The 24,163-nt window shown below is 37.6% G+C and overlaps 1 protein-coding gene across 5 annotated transcripts in view; it reads right to left on the bottom strand.

Moving 5' to 3' along the window:
- The window catches only part of ARHGAP15 (Rho GTPase activating protein 15), a 616,446-nt gene that overhangs the window by 247,341 nt on the left and 344,942 nt on the right, over positions 1 to 24,163 (bottom strand). For all 5 annotated transcript variants that reach the window (XM_024744104.1, XM_024744108.1, XM_024744105.1 and 2 more), the window contains one exon: positions 5,955 to 6,077. In XM_024744104.1, coding sequence (XP_024599872.1) covers positions 5,955 to 6,077 — 123 coding nt within the window. The remainder of the gene's footprint in view (positions 1 to 5,954; positions 6,078 to 24,163) is intronic.

The following is a 24,163-nucleotide window of genomic DNA, read 5'->3' as shown; positions in this document are numbered from 1 at the left end:
GACACAACAGTGAGAGGCGCACATACCACACACACACACAATATATATATATATATATATATATATATATATATAAATAATATATTTTCTGTTTTCTCACTTATTCAATTAATTAATGTTTATTGAGTGCTAAGTGCCATCCTCACTATTGGGAATGGGCGTAGCACGGTCAAACAAAATTTTTGCCCTCACAGCATGTGAGAGAGTGAGGTATGCAAGAAAGAACAGAGAATAAGAAAGACATCTAGAAAATTGAAAATATAATCGCTTAAGTAAAAATAAATTGATATAAAGGTGGAGGGGGGCGCTTCCCTGGTGGCACAAAGGTTAAGAATCCTCCTGCCAATGCAGGGGACACAGGTTCGAGCCCTGGTCCGGGAAGATCCCACATGCCACGGAGCAACTAAGCCTGTGTGCCACAACTACTGAGCCTGTGCTCTAGAGCCCGTGAGCCACAACTACTGAGTCCATGTGCCACAACTACTGAAGCCCACGCACCTAGAGCCCGTGCTCCGCAACAAGAGAAGCCACCGCAATGAGAAGCCCGCGCACTGCAACAAAGAGGAGTCCTTGTTCACCGCAACTAGAGAAAGCCTGCGTGCAGCAATGAAGACCCAACACAGCCATAAATAAATAAATGAAAATTTAAAAAAAAAGGGGGGGATCAAACTGAGAATTCTTTCAGAACATGAGAAAAATCAATCCTGATGATCTAACACTCACATCATAAAGATCACAAAAGAGGAAACAGAGAAAACTGATGGGAGAAACTTATTAACATAATAATAAAGAGAAAAAATTCCAGAGCCAAAGAGTCACGGTTCCTCAAGTTGAGTGCCAAGCAGAATAAATTTTAAAAATTCTGCCAATATACATTATCTCGATTACAGAATCTCAAAGACAAACAAAACCCAAAAAACAACCTTCAATGATTCTGAAAGAAAAAAAATTCAAAGTAACAAGAGTAAGAATGGAAGCTGCAACTCTGTATTCTAGAGGCAATGGGATTTTATGCCCAACTAAACTATTGATTAAGTGTGCCTGCATCCTGAAGATATTTTTAGGCAGTCAAGTTCTCATGTTTCCTAAATGAGTCACTGGAGTTACATAGAAATAGAAGAAATTAAAGCAAGAAAGAAAAGGCATGTGATTCAGAAGACAGTGACTACAACTCAGAATATCAGTGAAAGGAAATCACAGGGTGATAAATGTGAAGCCTGGAAAGCAACCAATACAAATGAAGTAGGATGGTGGAAGGACTTTAGAAAACATTCTGGGGTAAAAACCAGGGAGTCACAGACTAAAGTATATAGAATGTTCAACTGAGAGGATTAAAGCCTTTGAGGATGTAAAGGCTCAGAAAGCAATAAAAAATAAAACTCTGGGGGAAAAAAAAAACATCTGTACAAGAAATTCACAATCCAAAAATATATCAAACTAAACAATAGCATGATTATAAGCAAATGATGAAGCATAGCTTTAAAAATAAGAACATTATAATATGTGTGGCCGATATGGCATAGCATTGGACCCATGGATAAGTTAATCCAATCTGGCAAATTACCTGGGGAAAAATTCCAAAATATTTACATGATAAATATGAAGTAAATGCTCATGACTAACTGACTGTTTTTTTCACATTTAGATTCAAAATATGCGGGGGACGGGGTGGGGAGTGGTGGGAAATAGAAGACTTGATTGTGGTTGTGAAACAACATAAACTTACTAATATAACCTTCAGATGTAAAAGAAAGGAGAATCTTTTTCACCAGGATCAAGGTGCATTTCTCTTTGAGAGTCACAGGGCCATGATATTGTAAGAAAAGGGAAGGAAGTCTAATACTTGGTGCTGCAGTAAGCAGCCTTACCTAATCATAATCATACGAATGCTGTTTTTTTTGGTTTTCTGCTTTTAGAGTCAACCTATAAATAAGTCATAATTACAGAAACCAGTGAAATAATATAAAATTTCAAAACGTAGAAGACTCAATAGCAAAGGCAGAAGAGATGAAAGGGGCAAAGGACACTATGCTTCTCATCTGGCCAATGGATGCATTAAGTCTCAATTTTCTATGGTTAATAGAACAATAAATAGAGGTTCAAGTATGTCGGATGTTTCAGAGGAAGCCAACAGTAACAGCAAGACCAGCTATATTTGAGTATTTGGGGAAGAGAGGGCCAGGTAGATGAAGTCTAGTTTAATTAAGTCAGATTCATTGTAAAATAAATCTGAGGTAATGTCTAAGCTTTATAAATAAAGATATTAAAACATTACAGTTAAGCAAGATATTGACAAAAATCTATACCCCAAATAACAATAACATAAGATAGGGAGGCAGCCACCAGAGGAGCTGCGAACAGAAACCATCCCAAACGGTGCCCTGCAAGAAGGAAAACTGGGGTAAGGCAGGAAAACACTGCTTTTCATCATAAATCCTGGAGGCATACTATTTCATCCTCAGACTGGTTGTTTCCTCTACAATATACTGAGTAAAATATACAAGTAGTGCAGCATTACTCTCAATTTCTGCTAATATCATCCAGTATGGTTTTGTCCATACAAAGATGAAAGAAACCACTTTCTAAATATACAGTACTTTCTAACTCTATCATTTTGATATAAGGAAACACTAGTTGCTCCTAAAAAACCAACCAATTGTTATCTTTTCTAAAAATTGCACTGCCAAGTGTCTTCTGTTCTTGGATGTCAATGCTGCCATTTGAAAGATTACATAAGGTAGTTTGGTTGATGCTAAAGGGCTATAATCTCAGTTCCAAAAGCAAGTAGAGGACATGTATAAGCACACCTACCACCCTAAAATGTACCCTCTTCCCTATAATTTACATATTATACTGATTGGAGTTTTGTTTTCTATGAGAGGCTCAATGTAATAAACTCATACTTTTAAAAAGCTCTTGCCATTCCCTTGGCAAATGTGAAAGCACTTGGAGAAATTGAAAGCTTTTCAGAAGCTACCACTGCAATGGCACAATGATTGCAACGCCCACCTGAGCTATTACGATTTCCTTCCACTGGGTGATCATTCAGAATTATCTGATGGCCCCTTTTTGGCATCACAATGTACCCTTCTCATTAGTCATATTAAAGAAATCAGAAAAGGCAGCCCCATCAAGAGACTGTTTCCAGATCTAAAACCTGGCCAAAGAAATCACATATTGGCTAGGTCTCCGTGAGTCCTAAAAACAGGTTTTGAAGAAAGGCTTTGTGACTGAGCTTAGACTGTGTGATACTGGGACAGTTTTCTTTTCACATAAAGTACTTTGTGAATATAGTTCTGCTGGGCATTTAAAGTCCATAAAACACAGCCTTTCCTGCCCCACAGTGAGGGCTCAATAAAGGCTGGCTGAATTCAAAACTCAGGTCTCTCAGTCTGTTGGGAACACTACATAAAAGAGTAAACACTTTGAAAAGTGTCTGTGGCCTTGTCAAGCCCCCCCCCACCCCCACCCCCCAGGTATCAGGAAGCACACTTGTAAGACGCAAACTACCAAAGCTTTCCCAAACCTTGGTAATGGAGGCCTTTATTCCACATGTGGAAAATTAGACAGTTTAAAGAATTTGATATATATTCTTTGGTCAAATGCACTGCAGAATAAATTTAAAGGCATTATCCCTCTTTCTAAATAATTCTTCTCTTGAAAGAGTTAAGTCATTTTACTTGGAGAAATTAAATATTTAACTGTTAATCATTAATTTATGTTATGTGAGTTTTCATAACCAATCAGAAACACTGATTTCATTGGTTTTTTCTAAGTCTTTGCCTTAGATATGCTAAGAAAATGGACTTAAAGTACTAAATTTGACTAGGCCTGCGTTTTTTAAAAATTGGTTTAATCCTTTCTACTCGGTTAAAAAAAAAAGTCTCAGAAGAAGCCTTACAAAAAATTCACAGTTAAAACTGAAACAAGCCCAAGAAGTGACTATATTTGCATAAATTGAACTGTATTTGGAAGAAAATTCCACTGAAGACAACAATGGAAGCTTATCAAATTGGAATTTCACATAGATTTTCCATAGCCCTACTAATGAATACTGACTCATTGGTCAGCTATGGTGAAAATGTAATGGAGCTCTAAGATAGGAAATGTATCATTGGAGTGTGTTCGGTGGTTCCATTACATCAGTATGAAAACTGCATCAGGCATCCGGTTTCTCTGCCGCTTTCTGAGACCAATTCTAGAGCACTATGGTTATTAATTCTTTAGCATTTTGACTGGGGCCAGACCGTGCCACTGAATTAAAACCCCTTTTATTTTGCCACAGTCATGAAAAATTTGGACTTTATGCCAGATTGGGATTGTTTGGGCTACTTATCTGGTTTTATATTTTGTCAGGATGGCAGGTAACATGCTACTGAATCCTTTCTAAGAAACTTTTAATCTAGGGGATAAATTCGAAGGCAGAATTGAAGGTACTACTGTATTACTATATGAAGTTGGATCTGTAGAGGACCAAATGCTGTCCACTGAAAAGGACACTTCAGAGAGTAAAAGTCTGAGCTAAGACTGATTTAAAGCACATTCTAGTTCTACTTGCAAATGCTTACATTCTAAGAATTTTCCATTCTATTAGTGATAGGTATGTTCATGCTGCATAAAAGTTCACCTTTCACAATTGGTTCAGAATGCTCGATGATTTTTGTGATATGTTCACCTCTTTTAAAATGGACTGAAATTGATAGGTCAAACAGTTAGTCTAAACTATTGAAATAATTCTCATTCTAAGTAGTGCTGAAAATATTATCTGCTTTGTCCTATTCCTGAGAAATAATTGCATATTAAATCACTTTTTGATTTCTATAAGGATCAGTCTTTCCACTTTGTTCTCAAAGTTTATTTTAGGACTTTATTTTAGCCCAAATTCTTTCTTGTATTTAACTTTCAAAATATATGCATCAGTTAGAAAATTTGAAAGCCAGAGAGAATAATGGACTTGATGCATATGTTTTCTTCTTAGGAAAGTAATATATTTGCCTGTGTGATCTAAGTGATGATTTCCAGTGATAGAAATCTACATCACTGGTTTTATCTGTCCATCCATCCTTTCATCTATCTGGTACACTACCGGTAATAACGACAGTAATGAATAATAATGGCATTAATAATAGCAGAGGACATTTCTTGAATAATTATGTTCCAGAAACTGTTAAATCCTTTAAATGGACTATCTCATTTATTTGTTTTAGTGGTCCTCTCGGTGGTGGGTATAAGTATACCCATTTAACAGAAGAGGTATCTGAGGCTCAGAGATCATAACTTGTTCAATGTCCATATTAGTGAGTGGGAGAACTAAGGTCTGAATTCCAATTACAGTCTCTTGCCAGAGTTTTTTTTTATTCTGGTGGCTGGGCTGGTCTAGGATATTTTATATACTTTAGATATATTTGCAAAAGTACCTGCTTATTTCAGTTTAGATTGAGTTCTAGGTTCTCCAGCTCTCAAATCTGTAAGTTTTCATGACACTAGTTAACCTTGGACTTTCCTCCTAGCACTTTCTTCCTCACACTTACTTCAGACTATGACTACATGATCAGACAACTTATAGTACAAATCAGGACTCATCTGAGAATGAAAAGGGCTGCTGTTACTAAGTATTCTGGGACGACAGGTATAACTAGGATTGTCCAGGCATGTGGGGACATGGGATCATTCTGATGGGCCACTAGGATATTTCTTCTCGGCTGCTGGTCCAGAGCCCAGATCCTCTGAGGGCAACACTAGGTGTGTTTTTTCAATGATCCTCTGATACAACCTTTATTTTCTCAGGATTAGTTTTCTGGACAACTATTTTTTCCTCTGTTATAGAGCAGAACACTTAATAAGCAACCTAAAAAGACTAAAATATCTTAATACTCCTTTAGAGCTGAATAACTATGGACACAGAGGCACATTTATTTATCACTGTTACAGTAAAAGTATAAAATGTTCTATACCTTTAATAAGTCCTTTTTCTTGCAGAGTTTTCAGGGAAGGTCTTCGGGTAATAAACTTCTTTAATCTGCTTTTAACTCGGTTTTTGTCGCTTGTATCAGAAGCACTATGATGCAGTCTGAACACTGGAGATTTAAAAAAAAAGAGGCTTTCAGTCAATTTTTCCTTTATGATTATTACTTTATGCAAATATGAATAGAAAACAGTAGTTATGGGACAACTACCTGAATTAATAGCTCAGGCCCTTCTGTTTAGACAGGGCATAGGAGTAAAAATTTGCCCGTATGAAAATATTAGCTCTGTTGCAACATGCATGTGTAATGAGAATGTGGTTAGCTCCATATTTTCACAATTTATTTCACATTCATTTCCTCATATTTACCACAATAATCTTTATCTGTATAATTCCACCTAACTGTATCCATACACAAAATTGTAGAAAAGTTAATCTAACTTAGAGATAAAAAAGCTCTGGTTGGGCTTCCCTGGTGGTGCAGTGGTTGAGAGTCTGCCTGCCGATGCAGGGGACACAGGTTCGGGCCCCGGTCCGGGAAGATCCCACATGCCGCGGAGCGGCTGGGCCCGTGAGCCATGGCCACTGAGCCTGCGCGTCCGGAGCCTGTGCTCCGCAACGGGAGAGGCCACAACAGTGAGAGGCCCGCGTACCGCAAAAAAAAAAAAAAAAAAAAAAAGCTCTGGTTAATTTCAATTAATTGTGATTATATACTACCTGTAGGAAATGTAGGCATTTTCAAAGATCCTGCTTGCCCAAATAATTTCATCAATTTTCTTTATCAAGTTAACCCAAAGTGATTTCTTTTTCAGAAAGCAGCTATTTTTTACTCTTATTTGTGTGAAATTACCACTAGGTGAAATTCTGTAACACATATTGCCTCAAACTTCTGCCATGTCTTCATCAGTCCCCCATCCTCAGTTTCCTAGCCTCACTGTTATCTTCCAAGTTAGGTGTGCATCAAATTCATTTCCTAAGCAAATATTTGCTGAATGTCTACTGATTATCACATCCCGTGCTAAACGCTGTGAATTCAATGATGAACGTAACACTTAAGGTCTGTACCTTCATTAAGCATGGAGTCTAAATACATTCAAGTTATCTTATTATTAATGACTTTATTAACTAACTTGTTAACAATGATTCTTATCATTAATAATTCCTGAAATGGGGCTTCCCTGGTGGCGCAGTGGTTGGGAGTCCGCCTGCTGATGCAGGGGACGTGGGTTCGTGCCCCGGTCCGGGAAGATCCCGCGTGCCGTGGAGCGGCTGGGCCCGTGAGCCATGGCGGCTGTGCCTGCGCGTCCGGAGCCTGTGCTCCGCAGCGGGAGAGGCCACAGTAGTGAGAGGCCCACGTACCCCAAAAAAAAAAAAAAAAAAAAAAAAAAAAAATTCCTGAAATGATAGGAATTTATTATCTGTATGACCTGAGATACAGATCGTAAGTGGGCCCTTCACTGTCTTAACCTAATTACTGACGTCATGTGAGGATTTGGGGCACTTAAGTAGGAACATAGAGGTTCTTTTCCTCTCAAATAATATTTTAGAATAAGCTAATCATTCAGTTGGGTTAATAATAATATGACTAAAATGTATTGATACCATAATTTATGCTTGATATTCTCCTAAACACCTAACATGATTTAACCTAATTCTACTGCAATGTAAGCTACGTGTAGGCAGGGATTTTTATCTACTTTTACAAATGTTGTTCACTAATGTGTCCCTAATACCTCAAACACTGTTTAGAATTAGTAAGTGTTTAGTCAATATTTGTTGAATCAAATCTCAAATGACCTTTTGCAGTATATAAACTAATTCATCCATTTTAGAGATGAAGAAGCTAAGTCAGAGAGTCAAGCTAAGTAACTTGTCCAAGGTCCAGTTTGGATATGGGACCAGTCTCATAGGATTTTTATCTGGTATTCTAATGTATTGGAGTATTGGTGAAAGAATGGAAGGGGAAGGAAAACAGAAATATCAGGAGCTCACGTAGTCATTTCAAGTACAATGGTTTTAATTAACTAAAATTTTTAAAGTAGCTATTGGGTGCAAAACACTTTACTAAGTTACAGCTGTAGGGGAGCTTCACTTGAGTCATTCTATCCTCTCCTGAGGAACTCAGAAGAGAAAAGAGAGAGACTTAGGAGGGAGCTGCAGCTGGAAGAAAATAAATTGCCTGAATTAGAGGATCTGAAGTCAAATTTTCCCAGTGGGGTCTCCAAGGAACCCGCAAAAGTGCCTAAGGGAGAGTGTATGCTTTAAAAATTCTGCCAGGCCTAGAGTGTGAGAAGCTTTCTTATAACTGGTCAAATAAGGACATTTTTAAAACCTCCTTCCTCTAGCTTTGACCACAAAGTAGTTATAAACTTGTGTTAGCAAAATGGGGAGTTGGAGTGAAGTGTTAGGCTAAGGAAAAGAAGAGGAAAACATCCTGCCCCCCTCCTAGCTAAGTGTAGAGTGGAGTTTTAATTTTAAATTAAGTTCAAAATTTTGATTATCACATGGGGTTATACACTATTAAATACTGAGTTGAGACAGTACTTGTCACTTATAAGACCATAATATCTTACATTACCTCAAAGTAAGGTTCTCAATTTTAGTACTATTGATATTCTAGGCCCAAAAATTCTTTTTTGCAGGGAGTTGCTCTGTACAGGATAAGGATGTTGAGAAGCCTCCCTGGCCTCTACCCACAATACGTCAGTAGCACACTCTCCTCAGTTGTGACAATCAAAAATGTCTCCAGACATTGCTAAATGTCTTCTGGGGTGAGAGGGGGAAAAAGTGCTCCCTGCTGAGAATCATTCCCTTAAACTGAAGGGACAAGTTATAGGACCTGCTTCAGTTCTTGTTTATTGGTGGTGGAAGGGCTACTCCCACGCTGACAAAATGTAAAGCAACAGTGAAAAGCAAAAAACAAAAAACCCTATTATTTTAATAATATATCTCTCTATAAGTAGCATGTATATAAAAATATATATGTAAAACATACATATCTGATCTATCATCTATCTATTGTCTATCTATCTGCTATCTATTAATTAAATGAGCTGTTTATAAAAGTACAACCACTCTCATGTGAATGTGGTCAATGGGTCTATCACTTGAAAAGGTTGGGAAGCACTGCTGTAGACCAGAGCGTCCCAACTATTATATCTGACAGCACGGTTATGTAGAGTGAGATTTACAGATGCCCTCAGCACTCTGTGTAATTGAGCAGGACCAAGGCAACCTGAGCCCCTGGGAAATTGTTGTTGGCTATGAGCAGTCTTATTTATTTGTTCCAGTGGGCTATGCAAATATTATCATTTTTTTTTGTGTATTTGAACATAAAATGGTTTGAGGAGCACTGCTTTAGACCTGTGTTGTCCAATATGGTAGCCACTAGTCACTCAGGGCTATTGAGTACTTGAAATGCAGCTTGTGTCATAGGTTGAAATAATAATGTTTTGGATATTTTTGTTAAAAAATATATTGTTAAAATTAATATATTATTAAAACTTGTTACTTTAAAAAATGTGGCTATGAGAAGATTTTAAATTACACACATAGCTCAGATATTTTTGGACAGTGCTGCTAGGTGATACACACACACACACACACACACACACACACACATTGACCACCTACTGAATACATGGCAGTGCTGGATTTAACTGTTGTGGATAGAAATGCATATGGTCTATGTAGTAATAATACATCATGATAAGGAGTTTGAAGTATAAGAGACTAAGGGTTCTTAGAGGAGGAACAGACCTCAGGTCATTTTGGAGAAATAGCAAGTGCCTTGAAAACCCATGCAAGCCATAGTTGCTTTTACAGGACCATGAATGTCAGGCATTAACTGATTCAAAACTGTATGATTGGATGAGTCATTCTGAGTGTCTTAATATACTGTGCTTATATGCTATCCTATCAACTTTCATCTGGGTCCAGTCATATATAATCTGCTCCAATTGATAGCTGTATCAAAGCCCCGTGGCTCTGGGTTCTAGTACTGGGAGCTAAGGGAACACTTATCCTTCAGGAAAAATCTACCTCAGTAATTCTGGTCTCAAGTCTGTCTGCCTTTGAAATGATATGGAATAATCAATCTAAATTTTCACAGGTTACCATTTTCTATGTCTAGTCTCACCTCAAAATCTTGTCATTTTCCATGATAGAATGTCAAGAAATTAAGGGCCAAAAGAGATATTTTTTCGGCCAGTTAGGGACTAGTAAATATGATATGATTAAAAAGTACTTTTTAAATTAAAACACATACATGTGGTATAAATGTGAGATTATGGAAGTAATTATATAGTGTATATATATATATTGTTTTCAATACCAACTTCTGCCTCCACATGTGAGAAATATATGTAAGGTACACTGGTTTTTCAAGAAAAATGAAAGTGTATTTTAAAATGTTTTAGCCTGTTTCTTTCTCATACATTCTGAGAAACTAGCAGAGTCTTGAATATGATTACACAGTTTTTAACATAGCCAAACTATCCGAAGTTGCCTCTAATGATGACTTTCCTGGAGACAGACTAGAGTGTCAACTTCCATTTCCTGATGCCATAAATAATCGTCCTCAGATGACAAGTCAAATTGCCAGGCCTTTGCCATCATTCATTCTGCTCACTTTGTTCTAAGAAGAGATCCGCAGAAGTTAAAGTCAATAGATGACTATAATATATGGCATAATTTTTATTAACCAAATAACTTGAAAGCGCTGTAAATACAAACTAAAAATGTAAAAAGCACATGGTTATAAAGCAAAGTCCATCACTGGACCCCTGTAAACAGCAATAAAACTCTTTGAATATTGTGGTTTACAAATCTGATTTTAACAGCCGAACTTATAAAACAGTTTACGCTTTTCTGTTGTCAAGGGAGAAAAACTTGCCAAATTGTTCATTTTAAGTAAATACAACATAACCAATTAAGGAAAGCAAAATTTAAACACATGCCTATGGTAATCAGGACATAGTTTGCTTCTGATTTCACTACTGATTTTAACAGAACAGTGTTCCTTCCACTTTCCCACAGCACCCAAGTGACCCCACACATACTTTTAGAAACTTGTAATCACACAGTGCAAATAAAAGGACACTTTACTGGAAAATACCCAGTGTGGTACAATAATCCATCATTTATGAAAAATAGAATTCAGCCTTTTCTCTTTCCTCAGAGATTCAACTACTTTTTGAGAGCGAAGCTTACTGCAATTTAAAGATTTATGTTAAGCCAATGAGCAGTTTTTTTCCGTTCCCATTTAAACTTTTTATTCAAAAATGAAAAGAGACTGAAGAGATAGGGGTTTAAATTCCAAAGCATTTAATCTGATTTACAGAGGAATCACTCTTAATTCTACATATTTTCACCTCCACGAAAAGTTAACTTGAATTGGATTAGCTTTCCAGGTATTCTAGAATTTACTTTTATTTCCTTTATGCTTCCTCTTTTTTTTTTTTTCCACTGATGGGTGATCTTTTCTTTCAAGCCCAAACAAATAGACTATTTTTCAAAGCGTAAGAATTTTGAATAACAATATGCAGTTTAAGTCTCCACACTCACAGGCCAAAGGCATTAGCTTTAAGCACCATTCTTAACCAGTGGAGAGATTTAATTGGTGTTAAAGCTGCTCACACCAGACAACAGTTAGGATCCTGGGCTTTTCAAGATGATCTTCAATAAATATCATTACATATGAGAATAAGGCATTAGCCCAACACAAGTTTTATACCTGACGCAGCCATTATGGTGTTAAAACCACCTCTAGAGGTAGGAATGCTTATTGTAAAGGATGCCCTTTGTATATTTATTTCCCAACTTTAGTAATGGGAGGAGGAAGCAACACAATTTAGATGATGAATATCCACTACCATTCTATTAAGGGATGGGAACCACAAAAGAAAAACCTTCAAATCTTCCAGAATCCAACGGTTTGGATAATATGATCCAGAACTGTGGATCTGCCAGAATTTTTCTTGCTATGGACCTTATTTTGAAATATCCCCTTTTCCTGCCAAACTCCTGTTCTCGCGGTATTCCCATGTTACAATTACATGTTGTTAATATTATTATTTTTTTTAAATTTGGAAATGCTGGGAGAGCTAACATTTCAGAAATGTTGCTAAAGGAAAGCAGAGTCATTACCCTTCAGAAATGCTATTACAAACAAATTTCTAGGCTACTTGTTGTCACTTTTTTGATGGGGTTTTACATAGGGATCAACATCAGGTGTAGATAGATAGTTGTATTAGCAGCTAAGAGCTCCCAACACAGTCTGGTAGGATGTTCAGAGCAAAACTGGCGGCAGTTGCTTAGTGCACTCATCTTACCGCACTGCAGTGTTTGGAGAGGGAAATCCAGAAAGAAATGACAAAATAGGGTTATATCAGGCTCTTCATCCTCAGAGATTTGAAAACACTTCTCAAACCATCACACGGATTACATAACAAAGTGCTGATTGTCTCCTTTCATATTTTCCAATATGACCTTCTTGTATTTGGAATTACCCTGTTGTACCACTTTCTAAATTACTAAAACAAGAGCACTTTACCCAAAATAGAGAAATAAAGTTTATTAAATTTCTTGCCAGTCTCCTACCTGATTCCTTTACAGGGCATATGTGCTTGCCCTAATTCATTAGGCTGTAATAAATACTGCTTTGCTCTCTCCAGAGTGTGGTTTTAGAGCTCAAAAACTTTGCACATAACTCCATGTCAGAGTGGGCAGAAAGGGTAAGTCTGGACTTAATGTACTGAAATGTACTGTTGGTCATTTAATCTCTCTCTTTTTTTCACATGCTCAGTGTAAACAGAAGTCATAATTTCAATCCCCTGAGGAGCTAAGTTATTGAAACTTTAAGTGACTTACTTGAAACACAAATCATGATTAAATCTGGAAATAATTGGAAGAGGGAATGCAGGGCATTTTAACAGCAGTGCTTTATTTTAACCACTTAATTCCCACTTAGACATTGTAGAAATATAAAATAAATAATCAGTTGGAAACAAAAGGGTATGAAAACGTTCTCTCGCCAATGATTCATAGTTATGCTATCTACTCATTTAAAGAGGAGTGAGAATTCATGCAATGAAATATGTTTACTTTTAGGCTAAATCATCTAGTTTAAATAGACGAATCTACTCACATTTTTACATTTTCAGTGTCAATAAAGAGCTGGCAGTTTACTGTCATGGCCCCTGTAACTCAGCCATATGGAAAGGCCACTAACTACTTTTTCCAGTAATGTATGAATTCTTTAGTGTCTTTTCATGTATTGACCTAATATTTTAATTTTGCCCATGATATATCTTAGATGCGTCTGTGTTGATAATGCACTTCTATAACGTGAGTCAGGGTATTATATTTAAACTCTTTTTACAGTGTTTAGCATAGCACTGAGTTACTTAAAGAATAACTTTCAGGATGGTTATGATGATGATGATGACAACTTCAAAACGGTACTGCAAATATTGAGTAATTTCATCACAAATATAATTTTCTTTCAATTGTTAGTCTATCTGGTTTCTTTCTATAAGCCAGAGTTGCAAAAGATTTTGGCATCAAAGGTTACGGAAATACTACATATTCACAAAAAAAAAGGAAAGAAGAAAAAAAGAGAATACACCTAAATAGCAAAAACCTATGGTGTATGTAGAGACATATGATGATATTTCTTCCTGAAACAGAATCAGATACAGATACAGTATAAGATGTAAAGATTCAGATCATCAAGACATCTTCTATTGACTAGATATTTTACCTTGGCTTCTTACAACTTAATGTAGTGTTGGTAAAACTTTGTCACTTGAGAGCTATTTCAAAACTTTGATAAATTTGCTAATAGAGTAAGGGGTTACTGAGCTAAGGCAGTAACTGATTTTGAAAGTAAAATTACTAAGGAAAAAAAAGAAAGAAAGAAAAAAATAACATACGGCACCAATCCAGACAAAGGGCACCATGAAGTAGAAACATGTTTTCCATGAGGAAAGGCTGCATATTAAATACAGGGATGGGTTCTCTCCTAGTGATAGAAAACAGGCCATGGCCAAATCAAATGAGAAGAGCCTTACAGATGAATGTGAACATCAGTCCACAAACAGAGAACAAAATAAAGAAAAGCCAAAACAACAGGATTGTAGGCACGGCAATTCCCCCCATAGAGGTAGAAGCATGACAAAATTCTAGGAAATTAACACTTAGATTTCTATGGAAAAAAAGTCAAGTTGGAGAAAGAAATAATATTCATATTTTAGAGCATCAGCCAATTTCCATGCTTACTTTACATACTGACTCATGCTTAGCAGTATTTGCATTGGGTGGGTGGTATTAAAATCTTCTCTCCATACAGACATAAATAGAGCTACCACTATGTATTTTGTGCACGTCTATGTATTTGTACCTTTGTGAAAATGTGTGTACAGATACTGTATTCTCAGCAGGCATAGGGGGGAGAAATACATAACAACTCTGAAGCTTTTTCTTTAATCTCTAAACTCTTGGCCCTATGTGTGATCAAGAATATTTTACAATGTATCCTTAATTTTTCAAACATAAAATTTGAACCAGGACAGGAAAATATATAGTCAAAAAAATCAATATTTAAGAGGAAGTGGTGGAATAAATTGTTTATTTAGATTGTGAGAAAAGTTAAATAAATATATATATTTAACTTTTCTCACAATCTAAATATTATAATTATGTATATATAATCATCTACATAATTACATATAATAATCTATATAGTATTGATTCTTTTAAAGCAGTCTCAACTTCCATTTTGACCAGTCAATCTGATCATCTTAAAATCACATGTATTATTAATAATGACTAATGTTTGTAGAGTACTACCAGTGTGACAAGGAACTGTACTAAGAATGTCATATCTCATGATTATTCAATGTGGTAGGTTCTCTTATTGCTGTCTACTCTGCAGATTAGGAATCTGAGGTTCAGAGAGCTTAAGCCAAGTAGCCAATAGTGGCCGAGCCAGAAAACAAATGCAGGGCTGTTTGATTTGGAGCCCCTGGGCATGCCTAACCTGCCCCACTGCCTGCCTCTCTATCTGTTTGGCAATGCTGTCAAAGTTCTAAGGACATAGAGAGATGGCAGTAACCTCCCACTGTGGTCAACTACTTCCGACCTAAGGTCTTAAATCATCTGCTTCAGGTGAACTGCTGACAAAATTACTCTAGGTGCTATGTGTCACTGTAGACCTAAAAGGGAAAATGAGTTGCTTTAGGCGAGATTAGTGAATCACAGGACAGCCACAGTGTTGACAGCTGAACACTCTCTGGATTCAGTCAGAACAGCTGAAGATGGCTTCTGGGCTGCACAGAGCCATAACCATCATAAACACAAATTGAGCTCTTCAGCTACTGGGCAGAAGGTGAATACAAGGATCTCGCACCATGCTCCAGGTGGCTGAATGTAGCAAGACAAGAATGAATATAGAAATAGAGCTATTGGGGCTTCCTTTTAAGCCAAAATGCCTAGTGACCTAGCCAGTTCTCTCAACTTCTTAGTCCTTGTTCTTGATTCCTGTCATCATACAATCTTTTTTCAAAAACAGATGATGCGCCCTTAGCCCACAATACATTCACAATACATTCAAAGCACATACATTCATGTCTACAAACTCCTTAGTTCTTCTCTCAGCCCAACCAGGAATCTCATTCTTCTCTATATCCAACCACAGAGTCTGCTTGTATTATTCCTAGTTGCTTCATAGGAGTAAGTTCAGGGTCAGCATTTAAGGGGAAGGCAGATAAGAACCACTAATATGTGGCCTCCTTCTAACAGCTAATGCTGTTCCTTTTCAAAAATGTGTGTTCCGTTCTCTCTCATGCATTTTTTCTCTCTTTTGAATACTACCAGTTTTGGATTTTGAATTTCAACTCTGATACTTAACAGTGGTAAGATCTTATTTAAGCAGTATAAGTTCTTGTTGCCTCTATTTTCTCATCTGTTAAATGGCACTGACAATATCCCTACCAAGGATTGTTATAGCAGGTAAATACCCCAATATATGCAAAACACCAGCACAATATCTAGGGTATAATAAGCATTCAATAAAAACTAACAATTGTTATGAACTGTGAGGTTATGAGAGTTACCCCGTATCACAATCATGGTTGTAATAATCAGTAAGTAAACAGATCAGGTGGTATGAAAAGTGCACGCTTCACCTTCCATCCCAGTGCCTCTCATTTTATCAGCATTTACTTGGTCATTTATTATGTATCTGGTATTATTAGATTATGCCTTTAGCTGTTGCATACATTAAGTTTATATTAATTTATATGATTAATATATATTAATACATACACATTTTAATTGACGGCTGTTTGGCTCTCAGTTAAAAAAAAAAAAACTTGTATACAACCCCAAGAGTTTATCTGTGATTAATTTCTGCCAGGTAGAGTGTATTTCAAGACTTTGAACATGCGTTGAAATCATTGGGTTTTGAAGAACTATCCATTAAAGACTTTCTGAACTGTGACAATGGATATTGACAGTGCTTGTCAGACTAAACCACTATTGATTGGCTCACATCATGTGTATAGCAAAACCAATTTCTTTCAAGTGCTTCTTCCTAACTGAAATACATTATTGCAGCCTTCCTCTCTGTTTATTTTAACACCAAAGCTCATCGCATGTAACATATCCAGCAAAAAGGTTTCACAATGAACAAAGCAGCAAACTGCAGCAAAGAGAGAAGGGAAGGCACTTAGCAATCCAAACACTCTTGTACTGTAAGTTGTCAATCTCTTGCAGAGTCTTGTTTTTATTTTACAATCCTCTTGAATATGGAAAGATCATGGACTAACAGAGCTTTGCTATTGTTTAATGATCCTGTGATTCTCGCGGTTTCTACCCCTGAATGAAACTATTTTAAGTATTGTGTGTATGTTTCAGTTGTGGGAAAGAAAGAGTTTATGTTGGGTCATTGCTCCCCTGTCCACAAACATACACAACCCCCTCCCCCCCAACACACACACACACCAGGGATGTGACTTTTCCCAAGTCTTAGAATGTTTTCTCCCATGAGTGACTCAGGCCAACTTTGGCCATATGCTACACATTGTACAGTTTCATTACTAATTTGAATTTGCATTGTGCCTTTCTTCCCAAGAGGGCACATTTCTTACTGAAACAACACTCTTACATAACAAAGAACAGTTCTCATAATACCCTCATGAGTGGGAAGAATTCCAGATTTATTTTTTTATTTGAAAATATTATTAAACAAAATCTAAAAGCATACCTTCCCCAAGTACCGACTGATCATATCTCATGCTTCCTGCAGTGTACGAGGAGCATTCCAGGGCCTAAAGAACCTTCAGTCTTAGTTTTCACCCTCTACAAAGCTCAGAGTTTACTGTATGCAAATGCCTGGGGAAAGCAGGGTATTCCTCGATCTTGGGATAATTCTCAGAATATTCCTAAAATTGTCAACCCTCTAAAAAAGTGATCCTTAGAACTCACGAGTTACTCTGATGATAAAACAGGGAAGACTTGGTTAAGTCTACAAATACTTTAATTAAATCTGGTGTGGTGCTGTCAGCTTCTTCCCCAGTCTAAGTATGCCTGGAAATTTAAAGGAAAAAATTTGCTTAGAATGCTGGCAAATGCTACACAAGCAAAAATGTATCATTCTGCAAATCCCCTCCTTAAGTGACAGAGTTCCAAGTTTACTTGAACATTCGAGACTAGGATTTCTCCCAAGATAAGGGTCCCATTGAGCCTTGCTTCCTGCTAGTCCATGCTATGGCCCCGCAGAATGGCCTCACTGAGCCCCCCGGACCATGTCCTTCCTCTGGCTTGGCCCCTTGGCCACGGCCTTCTCAACCCTCACATTCCCTAGCTCTGAGACAGGCTCCTGGCCTTGGGCCCATTCTCTTGGCACTCTCTGCAGGGGTCACTCTGTCCTGAAGAACGGCTGGTTGTCAGCGTGGCAGCCTCCTGTGCCTTTTTCAGGACATCGGAGATCAGGGAACGTCAGGCCAGAGTCAGTCTCTCACAAAATAGTTTTGCTGGGATAGGACCCTCTAGTAGAGGCATCGTTTTGATGTACGCTTCAAGCTATTTGCTCCAAAATGTGCTTGTAAACCACTGAGACCCTCCCCCACAGGAAGGGTATTGAAAATGCAAAGGGTGGGCTGAGCAGAACTGAGGACACAGTATGCAGTCTACAGCTAAGTGATCCGGGATAGTGGAGCGGTTTGTCCTCACAAATGCTGACAGACAGCTGCAATTTGCAGCTGGCAGTGAGTTTATGCTTGCTAAACAAAGATCTAGCTGGAGCCGGTGAATACTTGGCTCCATTGCAATAATCATAATTCATAACATACATTGCTAAAGAAGGAGAAAAAACTAGGAAAACACTCAGAAAGACCCATATCATTGTGACACTTGAAGCGGTCAGGATATACGCTGTTTTATTTGTTGTCTATTTGGAGTCTATGTGGGGTCCTTTATGGAGACGATGGTCCCCAGGTCTGTGACAAATGAAACTGCTTTCTGCTTTCCAGTCACACCTTCAGATTAACACTTCTTTCCATTAAAAAATAGTGATAGGAGATTTACTTTCTGCCAAAATCCAATTATTATCCCGAATATTTTATTTCTTTTCCTAGATGAGTTAATTGTAATCAAGCTGCCAAGCTTTTCCTTGTTTTTGACCATCAGATAACCCCATTCTTGGGGGCAGTTCATGTTGGAGTCACGGAAACATGAAATATTAAATCTGGAATGAACTTGAGGGAACATAAAATAAATGCTCCTTACTTTTTTAAAAAATAAATTTATTTATTTATTTATTTTTGGCTGTGTTGGGTCTTCGTTGCTGCGCACGGGCTTTTCTCTAGTTGCGGCGAGCAGGGGCTACTCCTTGTTGTGGTGCGCGGGCTTCTCACTGCAGTGGCTTCTCTTGTTACAGAGCATGGGCTCTAGGTGCACAGGCTTCAGTAGTTGTGGCACGTGGGCTCAGTAGTTGTGGCTTGCGGCCTCTAGAGCGCAGGTTCAGTAGTTGTGGCGCATGGGCTTAGTTGCCCTGCAGCATGTGGGATCTTCCCGGACCAGGGCTCGAACCCATGTCCCCTGCATTGGCAGAAGGATTCTTAACCACTGCGCCACCAGGGAAGCCCAAAAATGCCTCTTACTTCTGAGATGAGGAAAAAGACACCCGAATTGTTTAAGTCACTTGCCTTAGGCCACAGAGTAAGAAGCAGGGTAAAGAGTCTGTCCAAAGTCTCAAGCACCATCTCTGGGTTTTTGTCAGCACATTTTTTATGTCTCACTAATCCCAGATTTAACTTTATTGGAAAAACTGTCCTAAATCCAGAAGAATGTTCTACAGGAGCCAGGTCTGTTGCTCTAGGCACCCACTACTAGCCCAATTCTTCCAGTGATCAGGTATTTTAGATTTGAATCTTAATGCAGTCATTGCCATCAATTAATTTCGTTTTATTGTACATATTTGGAAAAAGAGTTTTGAATAGAATATGGATATATATATATATTTTTATAAATTTTTAAATTTTATTTAATTTTGGCTGCATTGGGTCTTCATTGCTGCGCACGGGCTTTCTCTAGTTGCAGTGAGCGAGGGCTACTCTTCGTTGAGGTGCGCGGGCTTCTCATTGCGGTGGCTTCTCTTGTTGCAGAGCACAGGCTCTAGGCATGCGGGCTCCAGTAGTTGTGGCACAAAGGCTCAGTAGTTGTGGCACACAGGCTCAGTAGTTGTGGCTCGCAGGCTCTAGAGCGCAGGCTCAATAGTTATGGCACATGAGCTTAGTTGCTCTGCAGCATGTGGGATCTTCCCGGACCAGGGCTCGAACCCGTGTCCCCTGCACTGGCAGGTGGATTCTTAACCACTGTGCCACCAGGGAAGCCCTGGAAATATATTTAAATTCATATGCATAATTATGCATAAGAATATGAAAAATACATGCCCCAAGGGGGGAAATTACAGTAGCCTTGCTTTTGACATGTAGCAATGCTGTGTTTGCTATTATACTTTTCTTTAACTTTTGGTAACCTGAAATCTGTAATAGATTATTATTATTTAGGGTTCTGACCCTTCTCATTCCCTGTGGGGAGAAGATCCTGTTGCCAGTTGCCAGGACACTCCTCCAGACACAGATGTCACTGAGGAGAGTCCTCTGCTGGATATCCCCTCCATGTGTTTCAGCCTAAGCTAAGAGGGAATAAAGAGGATTGAGCTAGGAATGGGAACATGTATTTCACCAAGTTCCAACCCCTCTGAAATTTGAACTTTTGGACTATTGAACAGGCTGAGATCTTGATTTTCTTCAAGCTTGTTTATTTTCGACAAAATAGAAATTCTGTTCTTGGGGGAAAAAAATGTCTTTGGGTTTTAAAGGTCTCTGAAAGCTTCTTGAGACATTAAGTATCTCTTGTATAAAAAATAATACAGCGATGATTTAAGACCAGAGAAACTGGAAGTGCGCGGATTAAATGACCTTTAAAATACACATAGGTTTAAAATCAAAAGGAAAATGCACTTAGCAAAAAAGCATTTGGGATTTACTTCTAAAACATGATTGGAAACATTAAGCAAACTCAAAATGAGGCAACGCACACACATCCTTATTTTGACTTAAAGATCTACTTTAAATAACACAACAGATGTGGTCATCAGCATCTATTCCAACAGGGACACAGTGAATGGTGAGAAAGATGCGGTCAGACTTGATAATAACAATAACTACTATCATTGTTATCCCTTAATCCTTCAAACTGTCAAAGCACAACCAAGAGTAAAAGGGAAATATTCTAGCAGGATCTGACTCCCTCCCCATTTGTGTCAAGCAGGTCAGTTAGAAAATTTCTATCAGGAAATATTCCCTTAAATTAACCACTGGAAAGCAAGTTTAGCTATTTTTCACTCTGTGGCACACACAAAAAAAGGAAAAAACCACCTGTGGACATCAGTCTGAAAACACTCCTGACAACAAAAACAGGTGTTGGCTTATGTAATGGCTCAAGAAAGCAGAGGAGAACAGAGTCGTGAGTCAAAGGTGGGGCCTTGCAAAGGAAAACTGGACTTAATTGCTCCACTGTGAGGGAATGGCCAACCAAGAATTACGTGCTCTTGGTCACATAATAGTTTGGCAAAAATATTTCTTTTTCCAGTTTTGCGCCCACATGAAATAAACTGCTGTTGGAATACACGTGGAAGTCAAAGATGAGGGTGGGCTGAGGCAGATCTTCACATAGCACTTTGGAATTTAAGGGTGTTCCCTATACACTAATCAAGGCTGACACAGAGTCAGTAGTCAGTTAAAAAAATGTTTAATAATTGAATACTCTCTGAGCAAGATGTATGGTGGAAAGCACATAGGCATTTGGGCTAAGAGAGCTGATCTTGACTCCCAGATCCACCACTTAGGAAGTGTGTGACTTGGCTTCCCTGAATCTCAATTTCCTTATCTGTATAATAGGGATACAAAAGCTCCAATGCAATGTTGTAAGGATTAAATGTTATGATGTAAAATATCACAAGGCTTTGTATGAACACAAATATATTACTATCTTTATGCTTTTCTTCACTTTCTTCCTCATCTTCATCATTTTCACCATCATTACCATAAATTACAGCTTGCACTAGACTCTGTAAAGTGAATTAAACAGAGATGGTCCTTGGACCTTTGGGAGCTAACAATTAAAAATTACAACACTGATGTGTCTAAACAGAAAGTAGATACGGATAATTTAAGAAATTTGGAGTAAGTGTATAAAAATTAAGTTAAGCTTATATTAATATTAGCTGTCAGTAAAGAGATATGGCTATATGGCATAGGAAGAGCCCTAGGAATTGCTGGTTGAGACAGAGTATACCTTCTCACACTTTTAACACACTGTATACCAAATTCTCCAACTGCATGAATGTTTATTTATTGCAGCTTTGATGGCAATAAGTGTCCTGGCGGTATAAACCCTCCCACATGAATGCATGATGTGAGTTACCACAACAACTTCTGCTAATAATAATAATTAAAAAAGTAACAAATAAAATATTTTATTTATACTTTAAGACTGAAATCTTGCGTGTACCCAAAGAGAAATGGCAGAAATTTTTCTTTGATAAATATGGTAGCAGCATTGTCTTATATAATGGTACTTCTTATCAGAATTGTGTCAGAAGTACATCTCATGCAGCCTTACGGTACACAGATAAGTAATTTAATAATGACAGCTAAAACATATTTTATATATTAAAAAAATTTTAATAGCGGATGGAATATCAGTTTGGGGGAGAATCTGAAGATCTGAGGAGTTGAATTGTTTGTACGGTGGGGAGTGAGGGAATGGGTTAGCAGGCAGAAGACTCTTTGCTATTGTACTTCATAGGGGTCATATTCACAATTTTCAAGCAAGATCAGCTCTGACCAGTAGAGTAAAAGAAAACTTCTCAGAATTAGTGTCTTTCTGGTAAGCTTCCATACCCCCAGATGGAGTTGATCGCTTATAGTTACTTGTCAGTCACTACTTCTACTTTAGATACATTGACCTTCATTTTCTCTCCTGAGCACATCCCACCTCAGGGTCTTTGCACATGCTGCTTCCTCTGACCCAAAACTTTTTTTGGATATTTGCATAGCTACTTTCCTTACTTCTTTCAGATCTTCCCCTAAACATCACCTCTCATAGGTTTTCCCTCTCTATTTAAAATTGCAAGCCTTCCCCACTTAGGTGCTATCTCCCTTCTTTGGTTTATTTGTTTGTTTGTTTATTTAAGTTTTTAAACTTCACTGTCTCACTAATATATATTTTACTTCCTTTTAACATCTATTTTTCCCCCAATAGAATGTTAGCTCCAGGAGAGCAGGATTTTTGCCTATGTTTCATTGTATTTTATTTTACTGATTTTTTTAAGAGACTCTAATCCCAGTACCCAGAACAGTGCTGAGTGAATGATAAGGGCTTAGTATATATTTGTTGACTGAATAGAAGAATACTCTGATTTTTTTTCTAGAAAACTGAAAGTTCTAATTTCTTTTATTCAACATTTTTAACACATGAATAAAACCCTATGTTCTTAGAAAGTAAACCTTCACCTAATGTTTTATGAAGAAAGGAAATTATGATTGGTTATTATCATTGAATGACAGTCTGAATTTATATCCACAACAGGTCTGAGAAAAGAAACAGATCCTGGCCCTCAGGCCCTTTTCTTCAAACCTTGAACATCTAGAAAGAGTTGTGGTATTCTTTCCTTATTTACCTATTCACAGATATGAGTGAAAAATTATGTTGCTATCCTTATTATCTTATTTAAATAAGAAAAATAGAATTCATATTAAAAACATTAAATATCTTTTAAGGACACATACATTCAAGGATATATTAAAATTATTCTATATGGTATTTATCGGGAGGAAGGTGAATGAGAGATAAAGAAGAAAATTGTAAAGCTAGAGAGTTGCATGGCTAATGATAATAAGGATGACAAGGATGATGAGGATGATATAAACTCAATTCTCTGTTATCAATTAAGCAGAGAGAGAGAGAGAGAGAGAGAGAGAAAGAGAGAGGCTGAGTTTCCTCAAGGGGCTGATTCTGGTCTCTCATGTGGCTGAGATTGCAGACCTCCTAGACCAGCATTCTTCACATATGTAATTATAAATATGCTAGTAGTCACATTAAAAAAGAAAAAGCAGACATTAATTTTAATAATTTGTATATTTTATTTAACCTAATCTATCCAAAGTATTGTCATTTCTCCATGTAATCAAAATAGACATTATTAGTGAGATATTTTATATTCTTTTTCTTGTACTAAGTCTTTGAAATCTGGTGTGTACGTCACACCTACAGCCAGCATGTCTCAATTCAGACTAGCCCCATTTTAAATGTCCAATAAACACTTGTGGCTAGTGGCATCCGTACTGGACAGTGCAGGTCTAAAGCAAGCTTCTAGGTGTCATGTCTGAAGGTGGGCCTTACCACAGCAGTGGGCAACTGTATGTCAGAAAAGAAAGCTGCAAAGTCATGTGTCTGGAATCAGAGCCACCAAAACCAGAGACTATTTCTGAATCGATTTGTGATTCCAGTTCTTTCTCCACCTAGCTTTCTGTTAGTGTCTAAGTAAGACAATTGCATGGGGGAGCCAGAGTGATTCATCAAAAAGGACAACAGTTAGGAAAAAAGTCAGGTGATTTTACCTGTATC

This window comes from Neophocaena asiaeorientalis, unplaced genomic scaffold (genome assembly GCF_003031525.2).
Source record: "Neophocaena asiaeorientalis asiaeorientalis breed wild unplaced genomic scaffold, Neophocaena_asiaeorientalis_V1.1 scaffold11, whole genome shotgun sequence".
In the NCBI taxonomy this organism is placed as follows: Eukaryota; Metazoa; Chordata; class Mammalia; order Artiodactyla; family Phocoenidae; genus Neophocaena; species Neophocaena asiaeorientalis.
This window is presented reverse-complemented; position numbering and strand designations above follow the sequence as displayed.